The 17,848-nt window shown below is 47.6% G+C and overlaps 1 protein-coding gene across 3 annotated transcripts in view; it reads left to right on the plus strand.

Moving 5' to 3' along the window:
• The window catches only part of SMAD3 (SMAD family member 3), a 68,619-nt gene that overhangs the window by 41,638 nt on the left and 9,133 nt on the right, over nt 1-17,848 (plus strand). The window contains exons 2-6 of one of the 3 annotated variants that reach the window (XM_063170004.1): nt 8,272-8,465; nt 9,494-9,628; nt 10,276-10,350; nt 11,115-11,165; nt 16,342-16,554. In XM_063170004.1, the coding sequence (XP_063026074.1) occupies nt 8,272-8,465; nt 9,494-9,628; nt 10,276-10,350; nt 11,115-11,165; nt 16,342-16,554 (668 nt within the window). The remainder of the gene's footprint in view (nt 1-8,271; nt 8,466-9,493; nt 9,629-10,275; nt 10,351-11,114; nt 11,166-16,341; nt 16,555-17,848) is intronic. The other 2 variants (XM_063170005.1, XM_063170006.1) reach the window with 2 other exon arrangements.

Here is a 17,848-nt window from a genome sequence, read left to right on the forward strand (position 1 = left end):
GAAGGGCCCTGTGCACACACACTGGAGATCCTGTTTGGGTGATAAGAGTGACTGACTTGGCGTGATCCTGGTGCTGTGGAGAGCTCTTATTCACTGAGCTGCTCTCCCACACATCCTGCATTAGTCAGAGCTCAGCTTTGGAGTTAGACATCACTGCTCCAGGAGCACCAGGGAAGAGGGAAGGACAGAGGGAAATGCTGCATCCAGACAGCAGCACCGTGGAAAAACTACATTTTTGGCAAGCAGAGAATCCCTTGTGTCTCACAGCATGGAGAAGATAAGATACTCTTCCCCCTCCTTTTCTCAAAGTTTTTCAGGTTTTTATAACATAATCTGTAATTTATGGAGGCAGAATTTGGCTTCCATGAATGAGATAATTATCTTGGCTGAGGGAGTGACTTCTCTGCATGAAAACAACCCTTGCCCCTGTTCTGGAGAGTCACAGGAAGAAAGGAACCTTTCAGGTAGGCCCCATACACAGCTTCCTTTTTGCTGCTGAGAGTCTGAGGTGTGGGAAAAATATATATTTCAGCTGAAGCTGCTTCCACCTCTCTGGTCCAAAGAACCCATTTTTCTTACTGTAAGGATAGATCAGAGTAATAACCCCAAAAGCAGCAGCACCTCCTGCCTGCCCTCAGCCTCCTCTGAGGTGCTGTAAAAGCTGATTATGAGACAGAGGAGGTTCCAAAATGCTTCCTGCAAACACAGCCAACACTGATTTCACTGGCAGTTACCAATAGAAGGGACTGTTCAATATTAACTCGTGTGAGCTTTTCATGAGCAGCTCCATCTGAAATCTGCAGCACTCCCCAAAGCCATCCCATTCTTTGGGGCTGCTTTTGGGGCTGGAGTGCTCCTGCATGGCTGGTGACTCACAACAGAGCAACTCAGAGCTGTAAAATGAACAGAGCCTGCTTCCAGTACCCTTTTCACCTCAGCACACACCTTGGTTAACTCCTGCTGGAAACTCCTGCTGGAAACTCCGGGGTTTGTTTGGGTCGCTCTGTGTCATCGGGATTAGGGGGAAGCCTGTGGGAATTGCTCTGGGATGAAGCACATGGGAAGTGATTCACCCACAACTGATTCACTGGAGCTGGGAAAGCTCCTCTGGAATACAGAGCTGGGGAAATAATTCCTTGGGAAGAGGGGAGAGCCTGTAAGGAGCCCAGAAAGATTTTTGTGAGCAAGCTGGGTTTTATTGAAAGGAGACCAGACCCCTCACGTGGGGATGGGTCCCAAAGGACATCCCTGGGGAGGAGCTGGAGGAAGTCTGTGGGAGCAGGTCCCCCTGTTTGTGCTGTGCTGTTAATTGCTGCTGGTTGTGCAAATAATTACATCTGTGAGTGGCTGCTAAGCCAGCTTGGGAAGCAATAGAGCACAGAGGCAGTGGGATTAAGGGAAGACTTGAAAGGCCTCTGTAATTCCAGCAGAGCATTGATCTCTGCCTTGAGTTGCTTTTGGAAATGGGCGATGGGCACTCTGGAAAATTTCACCCTGGATCTCATTATCCGTGCGGGGGAGGGCCAAACGCAGATGGGCAGACCTGCAAATAGCTGCTTTTCAAATTACAGGAAAAGCAGCAGCATTTTCACTGTATAATAAAGAAAATAACAGCAACGAGCCTCGAGTAGCCTCAAACTATTCCAAACAAGATAATTGGAGGCTGGAGCACAATGTATTTTTAGCTATATCTGCTATAAAGTAAACATGTTCTTTGTCCAGGACCACCAGAAATGTTTCCATAAGAAATGTTGGCTTTGGCCCAACTTGATAGAATGCACAAACATTTGTCTGAGGAGCCAGTTTTGACTCTGGTATTTATATGAAGGTTCTGTTGAAGGCACTGGGAATTGTATATATTGTGGAGGGGAGGCCAAGGTCTTAAAACTGTCATTTTCCACCCTCCCTCAGATTTCCCCTTTGCTTTTGTTAGCACACACATATTTGGGGCAGCAGTTCTTGGTGTGAGGCGTCTGTCCAAACACTGTGCAGCACAAGTTTCTTTTTCCTTTCTTTCCTGGGTTCTCTAGCTCTGGTTTATCTGGGTTATATCAACAGCTGATGCTGATTTGCAGAACTCTCTTGATTTCAGTGAAAATAGGAGGGTTTTTTCCCTACAGTATCAAGAAGATGCACATAGAAACTGGATAATTAATGTAAATCAGTGTAAGTACCGTGGAGGCAGACAGAATAACTGAGCTTTACAGCAGCTTTTTTGCCTTTTTCTCCTTTCTGATTGCCATGTGCTCCAGTAATTCAGTCTCCCTTGAAGTGCTTTTGTTGTGGATGCACTCTGGGTTGTGGAAGATGATCTGAATTTCCTTGGCATTTCCATCCATCCCTTTTCTCCTCCTGAAAGTGCCCTGCCCATGCAAGGCCACGGCCCCTTCAGGATGCCTGGAGTCTCCTGGGAGAGGGGAAGTTGCTGCTTTGCTTGGATGAAAGAGTGCTGGGGTTTGGATTTCAGCTCTGGAGTTAAATACAGGATTCGGGGAAGGAGTGACGGGCTCTGATAAATGACTTTTCAAAAAGGCACGTTCAGAAACCTCTCCTGGGTCCCCTCCCTGCACCCTTAAGGCTCAAGCACAAATAAATTTCAGTCAGTCTGACACAGATTTGGGCCAATAAACTTTGCTGAAATAAATAAAAGGACCAGGACTGCTTAGAAAAACTGGGTTTCACATTTAGAGGTCCCAGGGATGCAATACTTTCGGAAACACAACCTCAAATCCCACTTATATTTTCAGTGGAGAAAAGGCAGAAATATTGGAATGTATATTAGGAAGTTTGGAAGTGGGTTTGTGATTAAGCCTTAATTAAGCATTAGGGTATATTCTGTCCTTTCTGGGGTAGGAGGGGGTGTGCTTGGGTCTCTGGGGTATCTGATTTGTTTGCTGTGCTCCTGGCTATCAGGAAAAGGAGGAGCTGAAAGAAATAGAGGGGCATAAAATTACAAAATGGCTAAAAATAGAGGAGAGGGAGCTGGGTTTGGTAGCCACCAACCAATATCCTGTAGCTGGGGCAGAAACAGAAGGGGTGTAAATAACAGAGATCAGTGAAAAATACAGGAGAAAAAATAGTTGGTGATATAGGAGAAAATGAGATCTCTCCATAGCTTCAAAGAAATCTGAATTCAACTGAGATTGGAAGGGGGACAAGGCTGTGTGGAGCAGCAACAATGGGCAGAGAGTTTATGGTAAACCAATAAAATGTACTTATGTCTGAATGTGAAATTAGACTCTGAAAAATACGGTCTCAAGGCACCTGCTAAAGAGCTTACTGGAATCTTAATAAATGACTCATGCTGTCATAATCTGATCCTGACATCAACTCCCAGGGCTGGAGTTCTTCAGCCCTGCAGGGGGAAGGGAGGCTGCAAGGACTGGGGTGGAAATGGGCAGGTAAAAACCATTTCCACAGGAGGTATTGGTAATTTTTGCCATTATCAGCTCCTTTGCAGACCCAGAACAAAGGAGACTCGGGCAGAGGAATTGTGCAGCACCAGCAGAAAAGATGGATTTCTCTTTACTTGGTGCTGTGGGTTGTTTTGTAAGGGATGTGTGGTTTCCTTCCAAATCCAAAAGAGGATTTTAGTGGGAAGAAAGAACCAGATGAGAGATTTACCAGCACAGAATAGGGGTGATCACTGAGAGTACTGAGGGAGAGATTCACTCTTCTCTCCTGGTCTTGGCTCTGCCTCAAAACTTTTCTTTTGCTTTGGGAAAATCCTTTAACTCCATTCATTTGGAGGTTATAAAAACTTTCCCTCTCCATAGGCATATGTTGAAAATTACATTTATTAATTATTTTAATCTTCTATAAATTTTCAACAGGAGTGTTAATTATTAGTTTCCTCTCTGGTAGCACATTGCAAACCTCAGCTTGACACCGGGAACTTCTTTTTCCAGACTTTGAATGACAGCACTGTTAGAAGTGCCCCAGAAATTGGAAAATTCAGCGATGCTGAGCAAATTGAGGGGAAAGAGATGGCAGAGGATCAGCTCTGGAGTTACAAATGTGCTGTGTGGGTCATTTTTTTATTCCCTCTTGTTGGTTTGGCCGCTGTTGAGGGAAAGTTGAGATTTTCTCCAAGTGCTCAGTGAAGCCCTGTGGATATTGCAGAGCTCTGCACACAACACCAGATTCTGCTGCAGGAATAAATGCAATTTCCCTACTGCAGGGCCAGTAAGGAACTGCTCACCATGTTCTGTGTTCAGGAGAAAATCACAGCCTGTGGCCACAGTTCTTGGTGCATTTTGGAGCAACTGGCAACTTATTAGTCATGGGTTTAAAAACCAGCTCCTGCTCGTGGTTTTTAAAGTGAATAATTTCACTTTTTCTCCTGATGGTTTTTCTTTCTTTCCTTTTTTGCACACAGTGATGTTGCTGGATACTTGAGTTTTCCAGGCATTTTGCTCTCTTGCAAGATTAATGACAGGGATATAAAACTGATGGGGAGGGGAAGGGATTGGATTTCTAATGGAGTAAGTCTGAATTTTTCCAACCTGGGCAAAACTCTTTGATTGCTTAGATCACTCTCCTTAATTTGCACTCCTGGGTTTTGCACCCCTGATTTCAGCTTTGCTTTTACAGCAGGAGGATGGGTGCAAGGCAGAGTTTCAGTATCCATCTAAAGATAGCTGCTAAATGCTCAAAGAGGAACAAATAAATTGACCAAAAACTTTCAGAACGTGGGGTGGGTTTTTTGTCTTTCGCAATCCAGGATCTTTCAAATTAAATACAGTTAAAAAAAGCAACCACAAAACAAACCCCAACAGAAAAACCCCAACAACAGCAAACCCCAAACAAGCAGAAAAAAACCCCAGTCAGGCCTGGAAATCAAATTCAGGTTGTGCAATGTTCTCCTGTTTAGTTCAGACAGATTGTTTAAAAATAAAGCTTCGATGTTGCTGTCATTTTTTTCCCTCCCCTCGCTGGTTTTGCCATTAAAGCCTCACTGATGCCCTTTGCTCTTTGAGCAGCTTTTGGCCTTGGAGAGGCAGCTTGGTGTGGTACATTTCCCTAGGAAATGGCTTTAAGGATGGATCCCTGCTGAAGGTGCTCAGCCTGAGGGGTTTTGGCTCTCAAGGACTCCTTGGAATACTGGGATGACAGAGCACAAACTGTGCTGGTTTTGTGGAAATGTGGGGCTCTTGTATAACTGATTAATATGATTAAGTAGAAGTTGTTTATTGTTTACATTACACATATATTTATAGATTGTACAAATGACTAAGCACACACTTGTTGATTGGTGTCTTTGTCTTGTTCACTCGTTTGCTGTTTGTATTTCTTGGAGTAGATGATTGGTTCTGGTCTAGGTGTTTCAGCCTTCTGTTATCTAGTTTGTGTGGTCTTGGTATTCGGTTTCTCAGCCTCTTCTTTCTTAATTTAGCACAATTGTTGTTCTAATAGCTTTGACAAATTGCTGAGGTTTTGATAACAAACTTAGCACAGGTTGGCTGGTGCCCACTGTGGCCTCACCCTTGCAAATTCATTGCAACATGCTGGTTTTTTAGAGAAAAACCCAATACTAAATTTTTCCCAAAAATTTTTGGTAGTTTCAAAAGCAATCCTGTTAAATAGTATGGAATAATAAATATATCAAGGCAGTTGTACAGGGAGAACTGCTCAGCCCAGGCTGGTTTGAGGAAAGGTAAAAGGGAGGAACAGTTCAGCGTCCCCAGGAAATCTGGGGTTAAATTCTGCTGATTGTAATGAAGTCTGGCTGTGCTGAGCTCTGGGATGCTTTGGGGTCAGCCCGTGCTTCAGAACAGGAGCAGGAGAAGGAAGAAGTTGTGTGTGCCCTGGAGATCATGATGGGATGGCTCCATGGCACCTGTGCTGGGTCACCCCTGGGGCAGAGCAGTGTTGGCTCCTCTCATCTCCTGCCCCATCTCAGCCACACCAGGAGCTGTTCCTTGGGACAAAAAGCCCCTTGAGGGCTGAGGAAAATGCTCCTGGAGGGTTGGGGCAGAACAGCAGCAGCAAGTGGAGCTGCCCAGTTCCCAGCCACGCTCTCAGGGACGTGCAGGTGATGCTGGTTTGTCCCAAATCCCTCATGGGGAGCCTAAGGAGAGATTTCCCAACCAGAAAAACCCAAGGAACCCCCAGGGCTTTGGGGGAATATCATTCCTATTACCATATCTCTTATGGAGGGGAGAGGGGAGGTTGCTGGACTGGAAAATAAACCAGATGGCTGTGTCATTGTAAAAAGTCTCTCCAGATAAAAGTGCAGGGAATTCCATCTGTGTCTGTGCTGTGGGCAGAGCCTGTGTGGGGGCAGGAAGAGCCTTTCCCACCCCAGCTGACTGGGGAGGTTGTTGTTGGGGAATGCAGGGAGAGCCCCATCCTTGGAAATCACCCCAAAGTCAAACACATTTTGTGTGAATGCCCCAGCTCAGCTGCTCTGCCCAAATCCACAGTGCCCACGTGCTGCTGGAGACTGGGGGCAGCAGTAACCCTTCCCACTGCTGGGATGCTTGGAACATTCTCTCTGAGCCTTCTTTTTTCTCTTTTTTCCTCACTTGGATGCCAGAAATGCTGCCAGGCAGGCAAAGGTGAGGGGGATGGAGAAGCACTCCTGGTTTATTCCTTGTCTCATCTCCTTTTGCTAAATTCAGTGAATATTTTCATATGTATTTTTTTTAAACCTGGTTAGTTTGGAAGTCGCATCACTGCAGTCTTGGCTCCAGTGAAATCAACACCAGAATTCCCAGCTTTCCCAGCAGCTCAGGTGTAGCCACTCTCCTTGGGAATACTCCCCAGTTTTGGCTGGAATCAGTTGTGTTTTGCCTTGCCTGTTGTTGTAGCAGTGTTTGCAGAGGTGTGTGTGGTACCAAGCTCTGCCAGAGCAGCTTTTGGGAAAACTCTGCTAGGGCAGCCAAGATGAGCCCAGCCTCTTTGGGATAATTGTCTGTGTGCTTTGCTTTGGGTTCGCTTTGTTTTTCTAACTCTGCTGCCAACACAAAGAACCAGGGGAAATAATTCTGGGTAAAATTTCAATTTTCTTTATTTTTCTCTCTCCTTGACAAATTAAAAAAGAGAAATATTTCATTTCACCAAAGCCCTGAAGTGTTTCATTTGGGTCATTAGGAAAAGCAAGGGAAATGAAGGGTTAGACTTCAAAGGAAGTGCCTGGGGGCAGCTCCCATTCATCCAGGGTGGAGGAGACCCTGCTCCAGCCTTTTCCTCTGCTGGAGAGGAGCTGAAAACTCTTGTCCTGCTTCTGGGAAGCTTTGCTAGGAAAAGGCTGTTCTGGGGTGAGGATGGGATTAGGTGAAAAAATGAGCTGCAGGAGACACAGGGTAGATGTAAAAATAAAAATAAGCAATGCTGTAAAAACTCTGTATTTGCTTTCAAGCTGCAACTTGGAAACAAAAGTGGAAGTCTGGGTTGTTTGTAAGGGTCCCTGAACTTTATATAGACATAGTTGATAAGTTTACAAAATGGTATCTATATTGATTTGGTCACAATGAAAATTCATCTATCTGTGTCTTAAGAGTCCAGGTTTATTAACACACATTTTAAGGTGTAACACCTTTCCAAGCACAGCAGATTTGGCTGAGAGCTGTGCAAACCCTGCTTGTTTAGGAAATGTCAGTGTTTTGAGTGCCACTGAATTGTCCTGTTCTTGCTGGCTGTAGCTTCTGTCTCTGCCTCCTAATCAACCATAAAATAGTAAAGAAACAAGTTAAAAATCCAGATCTCCAAAAGGAAATCCAGAGCAGAGCTGTTGCATAAAACAGATATTATTTGTTGAGGATGCTTCATCCAGGGCCTGAAGGGGCTCCAGGAGAGCTGGAGAGGGACTTGGGACTAGGGATGGAGGGACAGGACACAGGGAATGGTCTCAGATAAAAGAGGGTGGGGTTAGATGAGATTTGGGAAGGAATTGTCCCCTGTGAGAGTGAGGAGTGGCTGGGCTGGAATTCCCAGAGCAGCTGGGGCTGCCCCTGGATCCATGGAATGTCCCAGGCCAGGCTGGACACTGGGGCTTGGAGCAGCCTGGGACAGTGGGAGGTGTCCCTGCCATGGCAGGGATGGCACTGGATGGGCTTTAAGATCCCTTCCAACCCAGACCAGGCTGGGATTCCATGATTTTACTGCTTTTGGAGGGAAATCCTTGCCCTGAGGGTGGGCACCAGCGGCGGCCTGGCAGCTCTGGGTATCGGTGACCGTGCCAGGTGTTTGTTGGTGACCGTGCCAGGGCAGAGGCAGCCGTGTGTCCCTGTCTGACTGCAGGCTCACAGCCCTGTGTCCCCTGTGCAGGTCCCTGGATGGAAGGCTGCAGGTGTCCCACAGGAAGGGGCTCCCCCACGTCATCTACTGCCGCCTGTGGCGCTGGCCCGACCTGCACAGCCACCACGAGCTGCGCGCCATGGAGATGTGCGAGTTCGCCTTCAACATGAAGAAGGACGAGGTCTGCGTCAACCCCTACCACTACCAGAGAGTGGAGACCCCAGGTACAGCACAGCCCTGCCCCCTGCCTCTCCTGCAGCTGGGGGCATCTCCAGGGGCATTCCCAGGGGATCCTTGCCATTCCCAGCCTCTCCTGCAGCAGGAGCCATCTCTGAGGGCATTCCCAGGGGATCCTGCCCTCCCCAGCCTCTCCTGTAGCAGGAGCCATCTCCGAGGGCATTCCCAGGGGATCCTGCCCTCCCCAGCCTCTCCTGCAGCAGGGGACATCTCTGAGGGCATTGTCTATTATTGGTGATAATCCCTTCCTCTCTGCAGTAGCATAATTTATGAACGTTCACTCAGGGAAAATATCGTTGGGAAATGATGAAATCCCAGTGAGCAGGTTCCCAGTGTGCACATAACTCACAGCAGGAAGCATGGCAGTGTTCTGTGCATCCCTCACTGCTGGGGTTAAATTCAGGATAAACTGTTGAGCTGGGTCTAAGAACAGCTCCAAGCTTCCTGTTCTGGAGTCTCCTCCTGCCTCTGGAAGAGACTTTGATCTGGAGCTGCAGGAGCTTCTGCTGCATGTCAGCACAGATCTGCAGAGCCAGGCAGGATGTTTATGCTAATCCCACCTGCCTGCTCCATCCTATGGGAAACTCATTCCTTGGGAATCATGGGGTGCACCATCTCCTAAATGGTGTTTCCAGCAGAGCTGCAAGGGGGCACAGAGAGCAGATGTGCTCAGATAAGCTCTGTCCCATTCCCAGCTGGGAATAAACAGCATCCTCACCTGCTGCTGTTATTCCAGAGGCAAACATCAAATCCTGTCCCTTAACGAGCCCTGTGTTTGAAGCTGTCACTGCAGCCTGGTTTCTCCTGTTCCTGCTGTTTCCCTGCCCTCACTGCTGTTCTCTGGCAGTGCTGCCCTGTGTTTGAAGCTGTCACTGCAGCCTGGTTCTCCTGTTCCTGCTGTTTCCCTGCCCTCACTGCTGTTCTCTGGCAGTGCTGCCCTGTGTTTGAAGCTGTCTCTCCAGCCTGGTTCTCCTGTTCCTGCTGTTTCCCTGCCCTCACTGCTGTTCTCTGGCAGTGCTGCCCCCGGTGCTGGTGCCGCGGCACACGGAGATCCCGGCCGAGTTCCCGCCCCTGGATGACTACAGCCACTCCATCCCTGAGAACACTAACTTCCCTGCAGGTATCGAGCCCCAGAGCAACTACATTCCAGGTACCTTGTGTCTTCCATAAGGGAGCAGAGGGAAGGGGCAGAGAGCACAGGCAGTCCCAACCTGGCAATCTTCCTTTCCAGTGTTCCTCTGGAGCTACAGAGTGCAGGAATAGCTGGGAATTGTAAATGGGGCACTCAGCATGTTCATGGCTTGGTTTTGTTGGGTTTAAACTCACCTCTGCATTCAGTGGTGCAACTTCAGTTTATTGTGAAATCTAAACTGGATGTTTCCTTATTGACTTGAGATTTGCATGAAATTCAGCCATTTTGAGTAAAACTCTCCAAATTTCTGATGGAATTGAGCTCTTCTATTTATGTATCTATTTTACAAGCAATTTACACCTTATTTGCATGGACAAGTTATGCAGCTGCACTCCAGGAGAGGAGAAATATGTGGACAGAAAACTGCCTCCATGGCTTAAAGTTTCATGGGACTGAAAATCCGGATTTTTTTGTTTTCCCCCTCCTCTGTTATTCACAAATATGGATATCACCCTGGCTGTGCTGGCTCCTCCTTCCAGCAGCTTGAGAAAGAAAAGTAATAAAAAAGAATTTGAGCTCCTTGTGAATGACAAAGTGAATGTTTTTGGTGCCTAAAATCCAGAGTTTTCAGTTGCACTGACAGTGTGATGGTTTTGTGCCTCCAGAGACCCCTCCTCCAGGCTACCTGAGTGAGGATGGAGAAACCAGTGACCACCAGATGAACCCCAGCATGGATGCAGGTGAGTCACCTTTGGGGTTTTAATTTAGTGGCTGTGTCCCAAAGGAAGTTCAATGTCCAGGTTTTCTCTCATTGCCACAAAAAGAAGTAGCCAGGTTTGGAATGAGGGTACCTAATTAATATTCAGATAATCCATATATTATGTTCAAATAGCCCATATTAATGTTCACATGTCATGGACTTCCCTCTTTATAGAAAAAAAAAAAAAAAAAAGAAACCAGCTCAGAACAATGTGAAAGGAAATGTAAAAATGGGCTGCACCATCAGTCTGCATCCATGGGACATCCAAGTGCAGATACTGAAATTATAGGCCCAGAATTGGTGGCAAATTTACATGATGGAGGATAAAACTCTGACAGCTTTTTGGTCAGATCTGTGTAACCTGATCCAACACTCCATTGTCCCAAACCTAGCAGGATTTGGGATATAAATGTTATGGTTTTAATTTTATTTTGTCTGGCAGTGTGCACCCAAGCTCTTTAATGTCCAGCTAACTGGGTTTGTCAGGATGGTACCTGAAAGCAAAACAGCCAAGTGCTGCTCAGTGTGGGAAATTAATGGGTTAAACTCCAGTGAATTCCCTGTGAAGGGGCAGCAAGCTGATATTTAAGGAGTAGTGAACATGAGAGAAGCTGCAGTGTCAGAAATGAGGCTGCAGTGAGCACTGGGCTGTCCCTCCAACAAGCCTGGGCAGCCCTGCAGATCCTGTGAATGTTTTTCCTGGTGCAGATTCCATAGCAATAATTACCCCTTCTTGATTTTCAGGTTCTCCAAACCTATCACCAAACCCCATGTCTCCAGCACACAACAACCTGGGTAAGCACATGATCCTGGCAGCTGTAATTACAGCCAAGAGGGTGACATTTGGATGATGCTGTGGAAGTTGTGCACTTCTTGCAGTATTCCAATGGTTTGAATCTCCCATAGGGCAGCTTTGGGTTGGATGTGAGCAGGGAATTGTTCCCTGGGAGGGTGGGGAGGGGCTGGGCTGGAATTCCCAGAGGAGCTGGGGCTGCCCCTGGATCCCTGGCAGTGCCCAGGGCCAGGCTGGAGCACCCTGGGACAGGGGAAGGTGTCCCTGCCATGGCAGGGGTGGGACTGGATGGGATTTAAGGTCCCTTCCAACCCAGCCTATCCTGGAATTGTGTGATTCTGTGAGACTGAGCATGGTCTGAGCACAGAGGAGTGGAGGAGGTTGGTTGGTGTGGGGCTGGAGAGCCCAAATGAGCAGGGAATGTGCAGGAATGCCAGGGAATGGAGAGGTCATGGTCAGCATTCCAGGGGTGGTGCTGGTGGGGGAGATCAGGGGAGGACTGATGTGGCTCACAGCAGCTGCTTTTCCTCACCCAAACCCAAATCACTCTGCAGTCTGGAGTTGTTTCCCCCCCCAGCTCCATCCTGGGCACAGGGAGCACATTCCAGCCCCAAGGGCTCTGTCAGGCCATGGCTGGCACTGTCTCATCCCACACCTGGGGCAGAACAGGGCAACCCTGAGGAGAAGGGAGAGCTTTTGTGGCTCTCTCTGCACCTCTGTTATCTCAAAAGTTCCACCCCGTCTGTTCATTCTGATCTCCACCACTCTGAGCTCCTGGCCTGTTTGGAATTGCTGTGCCATAAAAATCCCTCCCAGCTCTGCCTGGCTGCAGGATCAGCTCCCCAACTGTTCATTAAGGCAGCAGACAGAGCCCACTGGAGACTCCTCTGGAATAACCATGGCCATAAAGTTTACATATGCTTTTAATCCTGGCACGCAGGACTTTGACACTGCTCCAAAATTTGTCAGTCATTGGCTGACTTTTGGATATCTTGGGGCTGTTGAACAGAGGATTTCTTCCCCCACCTCCTTTTTTAATATTGCCATGGTGACACAAAACTTTTATTTCTTTAACTGCTACAGCCCAAGAAGAAAATGCATGACTGAGACGTTTTTATTTCATTTTTCCCAGTGAGAACTGATGAGATGTTCTTGCAATTTTTCCTGCAATTCTTCCTTTTTTTTTTTTTTCAACTTAAAAAGCCAATTCCATGTAACAAACTCAAGCTGGCAAGTGGTATCTGCCTTCCATAAGGCAGAGAGGAGTTCCTAGGAAAGAGAGCCCTCATATCCTTCCTGACAGGGACACTGGTTGGTAACACATCAGATGTCTCAGGTGCTGTCTGGGGACAAAAAAAGGAGCAGGTGAAGCTGGTAAAGCATGAGGAGTCTCTTTGTAGTCTGAGGAGCAGACAGCAGAGAAGCAGTTTAATTTACCAACATTAAAAAATGCCTTTGAATTCTTGCAAACCATATTTATTGCTCTCAGGCAGGAGCTTCCACAAATGAAGAACTTCTTGTTGCTTTTAATTTTATTGTAAATTTTTGCCTTTGAGGAAGCTACGAAATAAGAAATGAAAGAGCAGCTGATCCACACTTAAAAGTGTCCAAGGGCAAAATTGCCATCACATGAGTGTTGTAAATGGTTTATCAGCAGCAAGGAGCTGCTCTCAGGGAAGTCAGACCTTCAGCCTGATGGCACAGCCCAGGAAGGAGCTGCTGGTGAGCTGCTGCAGCACTCCTGTCGTTCCTGGAGAAGCAAACTCCACTGTCTAGGGCTGGACTTTGCTCTGCAGGAGTCCACAGAGGCTTTCTGTGTGTCTGTGGAGGAAATGGAACAGAAATCCAAACCCCAGCAGTGTGTGCAAGGAGGAGGTTTCTCAGCTCTGGAGCAGAGAGTGGGCTTTGCCATGAAGAAAACAATGTCCCAGGATTGCTTTGTTTGTTTGAGCAGAGCTACCTGAAGCTTTTAGGACAGTTCACTTTGCGTAAACTGAACTTTGGACCCAAATCCCATGGCCATATTGCAGAGGCAGTAAAGCAGCATGAGGCAAACCAAGTGTGACACCAGGGGCAGGGTTACCTCGAGGGCAGGGCAGGTTTTCCATGGCAGGCTGAAACTGGGATGGAGGGAGCTCAGGGAATTTCATCTTTCCATTCCAGGCACAAAAGTGTTGCAAGGTAACATATTGGGGATTTTTAAAAAAATTCTCCCTTCAGTTTGTGTTGGAGTTGGAAGTGTTGGAGTTTTGGTTCCAAATTACACTTGTCAAGTTTTCAGTTGTCAAACAAAAGCTTTAAGTGGAAGTCACAAGATGCGAGGATCTCTTCCCTATTGCTGAAACACAGACTGAGGGAAATACTAAAAACAAAATGAAAGGAGAGTTGCCAGCATTCTGTGGGCACTGGGAATGAAGTCAGGGATTGGGGCTGGCTGAGGAGCAGCCCTGTGGTCACACAGCCATTGTTGTTCCGAGGGGGCCATCCCTGGAGCACAGGAAATCCATTGTCAGGGATTGCCCCATGAAGGGCCCAACGCAGGAGCTGCCAGAGCAGGGAGCACACGGCCCTTGTCACATCCCTGTCCCTGTGTCCCTGTCCCAGGGCACAGCCAGCCCTCCCTGCTGCAGGGGGAAGGGAGCATCTCCTTGTTCCCAAGGAGAGGGCTGGGATTGGCACAGGGAACATCTGAGTGAGCTGTGGGCCACACTGTGATCAGCACACTCCCTGAACCAGGGTAACAACCTCCCTCCCTGTGTCACAGGGGAGCAGAGCACACAGCACATTCTCCCCAGGACTTTGATCTGGCAGGGAGGATGCAGGGCTGGGACCATCCCAGGGCCCAGAGGACACTTCTGACAGCAAAGCTGTGTCTGAGTCAAGGCTGAAATTGTGCAGAGACGATTCAGGCAGGAATTGCCCGGGTTTCATGTATCCTGTTTTATTGATTGTGTACCCCCACAGGGCTCTTTGGCTTTAGCAGAGCTGCATTCTCTTCCTTTTCCCCAAACACTGAAGCCATAAATTGAAAATGAATATTTAGGACAGCTCTAACACAAGAGAGAACATGCCCATCCTACAGCAGCTTAAGCTGAGGTTTAAAACTACAAATCGTAGGAGAAAGCAGCATCATAAAAAACTTGCTTGCAGTTTTTAGAGACAAGCTTTTCCTCAAACAGGATTTGTTGGTTTATGTCTTTCCTCAGGCTGCAGATAAGCCAGAAATAAAATTTCTGTACATCCTTCAGTGAGGAATCCACAGTTCCCTTGGGCCCCAGCGAGGTGGAGGTGGTTTCTGAAGGAAAGGACCACAAAACCATGGAGAGGTTTCAGTGTTTTTCTAACTTGAATAGCACCAACCTGAGGGTATTACTTAAGGATCAACACAAGTTGATTTTTCTGGAGCTGAGCAGCGTTTTGATTAGAAAAGCACTTGCTGTGGAGTAAGAGCCCAGTCATGTGGAACGGATGTGTTTTCTTTGGTGGGTGCTCTCACCTTGGGAGGCTCTGGGCAGAGCTGGTGTTTGCTGGGCCTCTCTCCAAACTCTGCTGGGGCCTCAGAGCCCACAGCAGTCCTGAGGTGGCCACAGCTGCTGCTGGGAAAACTTGCCTGCTGTGGCAGTTTCCAGTGGGAACACCAGATGGAACGTGCAGGAGAAAAAGGCAGGGACAGTAAACTTGTGGCACTCCTGGATGTGTGAAACAATCTGTTTCTATCAAAGAGGGGCTTGCTTTGAGCTGTAAAATTCAAATGTGAGGAAGTGGCAGGTAAAAGAAGCTGGGGATGAGTACAAACTCCAAATTTCATAGATTGTGAAGACTGCTAAGGATTACAGAGTTCCCCAGATGTACTTCTATTCAATTCCTTATTTGCTGTCAGCAAAGCGTGTAACAAAGCAGAAAGCAAAGTGATTTTCCTGATTAATGGGAACTCTTCCAGCAGTGGAGAGGAAGCCAAGGTGCCTTTTGGCTGCTCCAGCCTGTGCCTGAAAGTTATGGAGTAACAGGTACAGGTGAGAAAAGGCTCCCAGACCTCTGCAGAGACCCTGGTCAGTGTGAGAGGAGGCTGGGGTGGTGAAAACCTGTCTTGGATTTTTTTGGAGTTGATCTCTTAAGCCCCACATTCTCCTAAGCCCTGCAGGAGCAGCAGATGAGAAAAACCTGGGTTTTGCTGCTTGATGTTAACTCCTTGGCCAGATGGGAGCTCTTCTGTTCTCTCTTTAAGCACCATTTGAATGGGGGTGAAGTGATGAATTGAGGGAGGGCTGGAGGGAATTCTCCTGCCCTGGATGTGGGGAGCAGCACTCAGGAATTGGCTGGGTCTGCTTTGCAGTCCCTGCTCAGCTTGGCTCTCAGCAGGGCTGGCACCTCCCTGGGCTGCATTTCCAGGAAATTCTCCTTGAGCCTTGCTCTGCTGGAGTCTCCTGGGCTTCAGTAGAGCAGTGAAATCTCTCAGTGCTGTCAGAGTGCCCACCTGCCTTCCTGAGGCTGCCTCAGCTCCCTCTGCTCCTCAGCTTCAGCCCCTTGGCTTCGGTCCATGAGGCAAACCAGGACCCCGGGGGAAGAGCTGAGCCTCCACCTGCTGGGAAAATGGATTTTCCTGTGGTGCTTGGAGATCCAGTGCACTGGGAAGGTTTTTAAATCACTTTGATGCCACTGTTAAAGGCAGTTTGGGGCATACTTTTCAGACTCTACTGGTTTCACCAGTGCCAGAGAGGTCACAGCAGGGTCAGTGAGAAGGAAAGTTGGATTTACTGGTTGCAAGTGCACAGATTTAGGGTGCAGTACACCTGTGCTATGGACAGCAGGTCTGTGCTTTATGCTTGCCAAGGTTTTCTGCTCCTTGCTTTTCTTTGTCTCCTTAAGGAACTGTCTGCCTAAAAGGGATCCCACATTTCATAGTTAAAGCTGAGTTTATTTATTTAATTTCCCCCAAGTGTGAGGCTGCTCAGTGACACCCCACTTGCTAAGTGAGTAATGCCTTTGACTATCTGTGATTGCTCCACGTGCCAGAAGCTCCAGGGCTGATGTCACCTCCTTGCTGTGGTCCATTAAAAAGAAACCTTGGTTGAAGTGAGCCTGAGGAATGAAGCAGAACAATATTCCGAACCAGCTGGGTTGTATTTTTTCCATCCCCCTTTCCCTTGCTGTGGCTGATGTGGCTTTTGTTTGGTGCAGACCTGCAGCCCGTGACCTACTGCGAGCCGGCCTTCTGGTGCTCCATCTCCTACTACGAGCTCAACCAGAGGGTGGGGGAGACCTTCCACGCCTCGCAGCCCTCCATGACCGTGGACGGCTTCACCGACCCCTCCAACTCGGAGCGCTTCTGCCTGGGGCTGCTGTCCAACGTCAACCGCAACGCGGCCGTGGAGCTCACCCGGCGCCACATCGGTAACGCGCTGCCCCCAGAAACCCCTCCTCAAAACCCCTCCACAGAATCTCCTCCTCAAAACCCCTCCACAGAATCCCCTCCTCAAAAACCCCTCCATAGAAACCCCTCCTCAAAACCCCTCCAGAGAATCCCCTCCTCAAAAACCCCTCCTCAAATACCCCTCCTCAAAAACCCCTCCACTGAATCCCCTCCTCAAAAACTCCTCCACAGAATCCCCTCCATAGAAACCCCTCCACAGAAACCACTCCATAGAAACCCCTCCTCAAAAACTCCTCCTCAAAAACTCCACAGAATCCCCTCCTCAAAAACCCCTCCACAAAAACTCCTCCTCAAAAACCCCTCCGTAGAAACTCCTCCATAGAAACCCCTCCTCAAAAACCCGTCCATAGAAACCCCTCCACAGAAACCCCTCCTCAAATACTCCTCCATAGAAACCCTTCCTCAAAAACCCCTCTACAAAACCCTCTGTTAGCCGGTTTAGAGCCCGGTTTAGGGTGGGAATATCAGGCTGATCTTCCATACAACAACACTAATTGTGATTTTTCACATAATTGTAATATAAAAATGCACCAAGGAACGCTAAAATTGCTGCATGTCATAGAATTTAAACCATTTCACACACTGTGTATCTGGAGGGATGTCAGGGATAATTTTCTGTGTTCTTTTCCCCTCCTGCACTGTTTTATTTTCTGAGTGACCTTTTATAAATGGAAACTGAGCTCCTTGATTGTCATCTCAATTTCCACTTTTCCTCCAAGGTCCCAGCCAATTTGTTCTCAGTGAAACTTGTTCTAAGTGGAACATCCCAAATTTCTGCAATTTTGCTAAAAGTCAATTGCTTGTTCTTTACTGTTTTCTGATGACTCCTATCAAAAATGAACCCAATTTTTGTCCTAATTTTGCTCCCCTTTCCCGAGCAATTGGAGAATCCTCCCTTTTGCACAGGAGGATCTTTTCTCACTTGTTTTGAAGATTATTATATTCCAATCCCCAGAACCCACCGAGATTCAGAAATCAGATTTTAAATGCAGCAGAGTCCTTCTGCTCGGTGGAAGGATGAAAGCAGCATATTCAGACAGGAATGTGAGACCACATCAAATGTTTATTTGAGCAACAAAATGTATTCTTCAACTTTGTTCCTTTATTAACTGAGATTTTAATGATTTGTGTAAACACCTATGGGCAATGTATGTGTCCTGGTACACAAAGTCATCTTCAGCAAAAGGCCAGGATTTGGAAGTGCTGTGGAATTCCATTCTGAATCATTGAGTAAATCTCCAAACAGTTGTGTCC

Source organism: Melospiza melodia, chromosome 15 (assembly GCF_035770615.1).
Source record: "Melospiza melodia melodia isolate bMelMel2 chromosome 15, bMelMel2.pri, whole genome shotgun sequence".
Taxonomy (NCBI): Eukaryota; Metazoa; Chordata; class Aves; order Passeriformes; family Passerellidae; genus Melospiza; species Melospiza melodia.